The sequence below is a fragment of the Anopheles aquasalis genome, chromosome 2 (genome assembly GCF_943734665.1).
Source record: "Anopheles aquasalis chromosome 2, idAnoAquaMG_Q_19, whole genome shotgun sequence".
NCBI classification, from domain to species: domain Eukaryota; kingdom Metazoa; phylum Arthropoda; class Insecta; order Diptera; family Culicidae; genus Anopheles; species Anopheles aquasalis.
The window spans coordinates 82,465,647-82,473,146 of NC_064877.1; the positions used below are offsets into that span (position 1 = coordinate 82,465,647).

General features: G+C 50.8%; 3 protein-coding genes across 4 annotated transcripts in view; 2 read left to right on the plus strand and 1 right to left on the minus strand.

Moving 5' to 3' along the window:
- The first annotated feature begins 3,376 nt into the window (after window positions 1-3,376).
- Window positions 3,377-4,590, plus strand: LOC126578739 (oocyte zinc finger protein XlCOF6.1-like). Its single transcript, XM_050241607.1, has 2 exons — window positions 3,377-3,514; window positions 3,589-4,590. The coding sequence occupies exons 1-2, from the start codon at window positions 3,377-3,379 to the stop codon at window positions 4,588-4,590; spliced, it is 1,140 nt and encodes a 379-aa protein (XP_050097564.1).
- An 18-nt stretch (window positions 4,591-4,608) lies between these two features.
- On the minus strand, window positions 4,609-6,415 carry LOC126578745 (PIN2/TERF1-interacting telomerase inhibitor 1). Of its 2 annotated transcripts, XM_050241631.1 has the most exons (3): window positions 6,234-6,415; window positions 4,964-6,157; window positions 4,609-4,803 (listed from the first exon to the last, which is right to left on the minus strand). In XM_050241631.1, exons 1-3 carry the CDS (start codon window positions 6,334-6,336, stop codon window positions 4,799-4,801), a joined length of 1,302 nt encoding a protein of 433 aa, XP_050097588.1. In that variant the 5' UTR covers window positions 6,337-6,415; the 3' UTR covers window positions 4,609-4,798. The 2 variants fall into 2 exon arrangements, with proteins under 2 accessions (XP_050097588.1, XP_050097578.1); XM_050241621.1 differs by having other exon boundaries at window positions 4,609-6,157.
- Window positions 6,416-6,647: 232 nt separating this feature from the next.
- The window catches only part of LOC126570042 (la protein homolog), a 1,755-nt gene continuing 902 nt past the window's right edge, over window positions 6,648-7,500 (plus strand). The window contains exons 1-2 of the mRNA XM_050227493.1: window positions 6,648-6,751; window positions 6,915-7,500. The exon at window positions 6,915-7,500 is cut by the window's right edge and continues 349 nt beyond it. Of these exons, the coding sequence (XP_050083450.1) occupies window positions 6,926-7,500 (575 nt within the window). The 5' untranslated portion in view covers window positions 6,648-6,751; window positions 6,915-6,925. The remainder of the gene's footprint in view (window positions 6,752-6,914) is intronic.

Below are 7,500 nucleotides of genomic sequence, written 5' to 3' on the forward strand. Positions count from 1 at the left end.
ATGGTGAACAGCTGCACGACAAACTCGTGCTCGTCGCGACGTGAAACAACACCGAAAACTGAACGAACGAACATGAAATCCGCAATCACAGCTTACTGCGATGGGGTTTTTTCTTTCTTTCGTTGAGCCGGCGGTCCCTCGACCCGCTATCACTCATCATCGGTTGTCATGGCAGAATTAAACTCTCGCACACAGACACACGCGCGCCCGTGTATCGTTTGAGGTGAGTCCCCAAGGTGGCGCCTACTATGCGCACAGCGCGTCATTGGAGTCGTAATGAGATTAACTGCACTCTGTGGGGTGAACCCCCCCCTCTCCTCTCTCTTTCGACGAGGACCGGTTCCGGTTCCAAACGATGAGTCACCGAGGATAATTCGATCGCACACATATACAGCCACACGTTGTAAACAATGCATAGCACGCACGCACGCACGCACGCACGGTATATTTGGCCGCGTGGAGCGACCACCAGGGATCGTGATGCACACAACCCGTCCACCGGTTCACGTCCTCTCTTCCTCTTATCCCCCTCCGGCACAGCACGGCCCTTGGTTGGTATCGAGCGCCGCAGGAGAGCGAACCGCTACGCACGCCAAGGTTCAGGACCACGTGTGAGAGAGTGAGAGGGCCACAGCACATAAATATGAAGCGAAAACAAGTGGGGTCCGTGGGGACACAAGGGGAAACCGACCAACACAGAACACGGACGTTTGTAGCGTAACGTTTTACGACGACGGACGGCACCACGGCGAGACCACGGTGACGCTGCACGTGCTGACGGATCGGACGTATCGGGAGTACTGCGAGTGTGTGTGCGAGCCGCGGTCACCGATCGAGCGGCCACCCTCTTATCCGCGCGTGATTACCCGCTCTTGGAACACGAACGACCGCGCTCGCGCTCTCTCTCTCATCTCATCTTGCGACTCCACTATCTCTCTCTCCCTCCCTCTCTCTCGCTCTCTCTCTCTCTCTCTCGCTCTGTCTTTCCGTGTGTATCTCGTATTCCGTTCCGTTCAAAGATAACAACACCGTCAACGTACACACATACAAAGGTGGGCTTTTGGTGGGCGAGAGGATCCACAGCGATGATGGCGGCTCGACCACCCCCCCCCACTCCCCCCTCAGGGAGGTGATTCCCACCAACCGGACGCACACAGTCGTAAAAGCTGACACAGGTATGATGCTAGATAAGAGGCGCGTGAGAATGGCGGCCGTTCCGTCGTCATCGTAGGCAGGGCGCAGCAGAGACGCATATCGCGGTGCGGAGACGCGCCGGCGGGAGACTTGCTCTAATCATAGCAGGCGAACTCGGCCTCGGTCACGAAGACGGCGTGAGACACGATTTCTCGCGCCAGAGAGAGAGAGAGAGAGAGAGAGAGCAAGTGAGCGTGACGCGCGTGAGAAAGGAGAGAATCGAATGCGAAATGCACGCGAAAGGATTTACGACGAAGCGAAGGGGGGGAGGGGGCGAAGGCGGTGTGGTTGTGGGTGCTCCAGGACCACCACCGCGGAAGGGTATTGATAAATGGAGAAGGAAGTGGATGGACGGACGGACGGGGCCGATTCTCCACGTGTAGCCGAGTTGCCAGACATGGCGATGGCGATGCCTGCTTTGGTGGTGAATGTTTTTTTGGAATATTTTGGAACCTCGATCATCGGATGCTGACCAGCAGTGAGTGCGGAAAGTGTTGTAAATGCTTTGAAAATATGTTTTGGATAAACATTTATTACTTCCCAGAAAAAAACTGACAAGTTACCTTATCTTTCAACCACTATTGCAACTTGATTCAATTTTTTAAACACTCTAGTTTCATTGAACATACTTCTACTAATACTTCTGTTGGTGCGTCATTACAGTATCCAAACTCAGTCGTCCCAAAACCACACAACTCTGAAGATCAACGATGGTTACGGTACGGTGCGCTCGGTCATACGCTTGCAACATGATGATTGTGGCCGCTCCCTACACCGAAGACCAAACAAGAACCCAAAGGTCCCCCGAGGTCGCAAGCCAGTCCTCCGCCATGTGGTGTGCGGTGGTGGTGATCGTGGTACGCGAGTCGCCGCCAGCCGCCAAACCACCGAAGAGCACGGTTGGAAATGGCAGAGCAGACCCAAAGCCTCGCCCCAAACGGGCATCGGCAGCAGATACAGATAAAAAGGAAGTGATAACACTCGTCCGTGTCGGCTCGCGTTCACATCACCGTCTCCGCCTTTGTATTGGTGTATATAGCCCCTCACCTCCGGCCCCACCCAGCGCGCGTGGGTGGGGTACCGCAGCAACTCTTCACGGTGCGCGATCGATTGAGCGGCGCACACGATCATCTCGCGAACGCGCGGGCGCTCGCGAGTCTTTGTTTACAACGAACGACGACGACGACGCGTTGGCGGCTTCGTGTGGTGCGGCGTGGCCACACCACAACCTCCTCTCCCTTCACCCTTTTTAGCGTGATCGCGCGTAGGTGGGGTCGTTTCAACCGGGGGGCCATCATGCCTGGCACAGAACCACTTACCACCGCCACAAGCACACACTCGCACAGCCTTTCCATCCAGCGCAACACGCATTGGGAAATCATGGCGCGGGGCCTGATAAAAAGATAAACATACTTGTCTTTGGCTGGTTGGCGGCTGTACAAAACGAGTTAAATCGTTGTCGGGGTGTGCTGGTGTGTTCGAGAAGGAAAGAGAAAGACTCGCTCTGTATGTGTGCTTGAGGGAACTAACACACTGCTGGCTGGCTGGGAATGGCAAAACGCAGCTATCATTTGGCCTGCAGTGGAATGGGGATGTGGTTAAAGACAAAAACAGAAGAAAAAAAACACTCCAAGTCGTTTTCCATTACGAAGCCCTTTTTTATCATTCCCGGGGTTTGCCGATCGTGGGGCGATATTTGTTGCATAAACAAGTTCTTCTGCACCCCATTCGCCTCTCACCGCCGGGACCACCTTCCTCCCTTCCCGCCTTCCTGCTCATACACGATAAACAATAACAATTTAAAGGGCGCTGCAAAGAGTTGCGAAAGAGAGGAAAAAGGCCAGAGTAGCAGAAAGCCCACTGGCTTATAATTGGAGCGGATATTTATAAACAATTTTGATAAAACCAAGTTAAAGCCGTTGCATTGTCTACCTGGCGCTAAATCTATTTAGTGATAAATTGGCGCTAGTCCTTCCTATTGACGATAAATAAACGATAACGATTAATTTGAATGAATTATGCAAAGTAAAGAAACCTTATCGAGCTGCTGCTTCCACTCCAATCGAGCAAAGGAGAGGGAGAAAGTACGATTGCGCAATGCCAGTACCAGGTTCTTCCTAAACAGCTGATTGTCCTACCGTATACCAATCGATTTTAGTTGATTCTGTTATGGTACGGTATCATGGAGCATACGAATCGAATCGAACGGGTTTGTCGTGTATGTTGCTGTGAACTAAGCGATATCGAGAGCTACGCGCTGAATACTGACACCGAGCATGGATCGTTGGAGGAATTGTTGCGATACTGTACCAGAGGAGAGGTAAAGGCGAGCATCAGGCATGGCATGCAGGCTGCGATAAAATGTATATACCGTGTTTATTCTGCATTTTGTAGGTCAATCATGAGTTCAACCTGATGTATCGTATTTGTGGCAAATGTAAAGATGATCTTTTGGCCGCTTATAGGCTACTCTGTTCCTACCACAAGGCTAGTCAACGATTCGCGACAAAACAGCTTGAGGAATATCCAGAAACAATAGAAACTAGTAAGGATCCGGAGACCAATTGCAAGAAATGTCATCAAACCTTTGCTTCCCTGGCCGAGCTGAAGCTACATCGCCAACAGCATGGTCTAAGCTGCGGCCAACGTTATCACTCTGCTAACCGAAAACCGATATGCTGCGGATGTCTCGAAGAATTTGATTCGCTTGCACTGCTCAGACTCCACGCGGAAACCATACATAAATCGGAACAGGACGAGAGAGATACAGAGGACACGAAACCATTTGCCTGCGATGTATGCTTCCGGCGGTACAAAACGCGTCGCATACTAAACGGCCATCGGCAGCGACCGTACCGCACGAAACGGTATCAATGTGCCCGGTGTGGCAAGCCATTCCGTGATCGGAATTCACTGGAAGATCACGAACGCGTGCACGGCGGCGATCGTCCATTTGCTTGTGGCACTTGCGGCAAAACGTTTGCCATGAAGGACTCCTACCGGAAACACCAACAGCTGCACACGGTCGAGGCAGATCGGTTCAAGTGTGACCAGTGCGGTAAAGGTTGCCGTACCAAAGGGAACCTGAAGGATCATTACATCACGCATGCGATCACGGAAAACCCGGCCCTACCTTGTCCCCACTGTGAGCGAATGTTCATGCGTAAGGGTTCCCTGAAGTCGCACCTACGGTTACACACCGGCGAGAAACCGTTCCGGTGTGAACAGTGCGACGCGCGTTACGCCTTTCGCAGTGATCTTCGCCGCCACCTGATGGCACACAGTGGCATAAAACCGTTTGTATGCCCTGTCTGCCAGCGTGCCTATCCGAGGGGGGATTATCTTGCGAAGCATATCGCTTCCTCACATGCTGCAGAAGATAAAGTGGAAAAATAATTCAACACAATTTCTACATAAATGTTTAAACAATTTTATTTGAAAAACAGTTGCGAAACCCCCGCACTTTAGATTGCTTCGAAGGCGGTCACCTTCTTGAGCTTTTGCCACTTCCGATGGTCGGACACGTTCTTCTGCGATGCGTATCGATGCTTCTCGAGCTTACGGCGCATGTTATCGTCTCTTCGCACTAGCTTTACATTCTCGGTCAATCTGTAACCGATAATATTGCCAAAGTTAGAACCGGGAAAGGCCATTTCGTCGAGATGCTTCAATATGGCCACCTTCACCGGGCAAGTCATCTCTGCACCCAGCGCAGCATCGTCATTCGACGGCTCTATGTCGGCTGTCCCCGCTGTGGTCTCATCCTTACCATCTAATTCATTGCCGGGAGTAGCTTCTGCATCTGCCATCGCCTGGTAATCTAGTTCCCCTGGAGTCGCTTGTTTGGTTTGCTTGGATTTTTTCTTTTTCTTTGTTGGTTCGACGTCTAACGAGACGTTTTCTGCTATCGCAGCATCACGATCCTCTGTAGGAACAGTCTCGGTCTCTTCTGGTTTGTCCTTTTTGGATTTCTTCTTTTTCTTCGATGGCTCAGTATCCTGTACATCGGAGGAGTTCTCTGATCCGGCATTTGATTCCACGGTTTGATCTGTTTCTTCTTGAGTAGCTTCATTTTTCCTTTTCTTAGTTTTCTTCTTCTTGATCGGTTCAGAAGCATTCAGCTCAGTTTCTGCTTCTTCAGCCACTTGATCGTTTTCAATGTCATCGATCGATTCATCTTTCCGTTTGCTCTTTTTAACCTTAGTATCCTTTGCCGGTTGTTCCTGTACTGGTTCCTCTACGGTTTGCTGCTCCACGTGCATTTCTTCAGAAGAATCTTGTCTTTTCTTACTCTTTTTCTTTTTCTTTGTTTCTACAGCCGTTTCCCCGTTCTCATGCTGCACAGAATCAGACCCTTTCGTGGTCTCTACAGTTCCCTGGTTTCCTTGTGCTAAGGCAGCTTTTCTCATTTTCATTTTCTCCTGGAAGTACTCTTGTAACGATTGGGTAGCTTTGATAGTCGTGAGACCCAAGATGTTCGTTTCCTCGGTCTCGGAATCGTTGTCACTAGCAGCCGCAGAAACACCGTTGCTTGCCTGTTGCTCACTGCCGGCCGGCTTACCTAGATCGGCCAACGATCGTTTGCCGAAAATGTTCGCCAGATCCTTCTCGTTCACCTGGCTCAGATCTTTGCCACGCGTAAACTTGCGATAGTGAACCCGGGCACGTGATTTCTTCGAGCGCTCCTCCAGTGATTGTAGCTGTGCTTTTGGATCGATGGTTTCAAGCTCGGCGGGCGCATCTTCCTCGGTAGCACCGCCGTTCAAGCGCTTCAATAGCTCGTTGAAACCGGCATCGTGCTGGGTCCACTGATCATCGTTTTCGCCCGCGTATCCTAGCCCTTCGTTGTCCTTCTTGAACCGGGTGAGCAGTGGATCGACCATACCATCCTCATTGCGCCCCAAACCCTTACCCTCCGACCAGCCTAGCTTGGCCAGCATACGCGCACCCACGTTATTCGCATCTGTAGATGAAAAGAACACGGAAAAAATGGAAACTGATTAGGTGATAACCGGTCGGCCGGCTCATCGGTACCGTACCTTTGTAGACGGCTGCCGCACGGGGTTTCTGCATTTCCTGGCACAATTTCTTCTGGCGAGCCTTCATGCTGGGCAGCCCAACCGATCCCAAACAGTCGGCCATGGTGCCGGAAGGTAAAGAACACTGTAAAACACGAAAAACTCTATTTAATCCACAACGTGATTTCTGCAAAAATATGTAAACAAAAACGCATGTTACGTTTGACAGTTCCAATGCCCGAGGTTCATCTAAACCCAAGGTTTTAACAAATATTCTAAAAGTATTCTAATCATTCATTCATTCAATATTTTACATGCTCCTTCATTAAGCTAGCAATAAATAAAAATTAATGATTTAGTTGATAATAATTGAAAAATTATTCCATTTCTACGGCATCCCCCCACGCTCGACCAAGGTTCATGGTCGAACTATCAAAAAGCACGAAGCACGCACGAACGGCAACGATTCTTTTCCTCATTTTCCCTCGCGTTGCACGTGGATTCCTCTATCGACCTGATCGAACAAGTTCTGAAAACAGGTAAGAATTAAAGGATGCTGCCTTGGTTTCCTATCTATCACCCACTGGGATCCTGGTTCAGTTATCCTCAACCGTCTACCGCGTTCTGTTCTTTGTCCGTTCCCGATACCCGGTGTGGTGGTCGTCTGTTGTTCTAACCTAACATTTCGTGTAATTTCATCAGCCGGAATCAAAATGACCGAATCGGAGACACAGACGGCAAAGGCCACCGAGGAAAAGCCGGCAACTGTCGATACGGTGGAAGTGTCGGCGAACGAAGCCGCAATCATCCGGCAGCTCGAGTACTACTTCGGCGATGCTAACCTGCTGCGGGACAAGTTCTTGAAGGAAAAGATCAAGGAGGACGACGGCTGGGTGACGCTGGATGTGTTGCTCTCGTTCAAGCGGCTCAAGGCACTGAGCGAGGACAAGAAGGTGATCGTGGATGCGATCGAAAAGTCCTCCGAGGGCCTGATTGAGGTGAGCGAGGATCGTGAGAAGTTGCGGCGGCATCCGGAACGACCGCTGCCCGAGCTGGATGAGGAAACGCGCAAGGAAATCTACACTCGCACGGTGTACGTGAAAGGTTTTGCGCCCCAGGATGGCACGACCATGAACGAGCTGGTAGAGTTCTTCCAACCGTACGAGAAGGTGGTCAACATTGTGATGCGCAAATACCTTGATAAGCCGACCAAGAAGTACCTGTTCAAGGGCAGCGTGTTTGTCACGTTCGCCAACACGGAGCAGTGCGAAAAGTTCCTCGCGATCGA

Excerpts from the sequence above, each read along its gene's own strand:
- LOC126578739 (XM_050241607.1), top strand. The coding sequence starts at position 3,377 with ATGGAGCATACGAATCGAATCGAACGGGTTTGTCGTGTATGTTGCTGT. Across the intron at positions 3,515-3,588 it reads GATACTGTACCAGAGGAGAG|GTCAATCATGAGTTCAACCT; the intron begins GTAAAGGCGAGC and ends TGCATTTTGTAG.
- LOC126578745 (XM_050241621.1), bottom strand. The coding sequence starts at position 6,336 with ATGGCCGACTGTTTGGGATCGGTTGGGCTGCCCAGCATGAAGGCTCGC. Across the intron at positions 6,158-6,233 it reads TGCGGCAGCCGTCTACAAAG|ATGCGAATAACGTGGGTGCG; the intron begins GTACGGTACCGA and ends TTTCATCTACAG.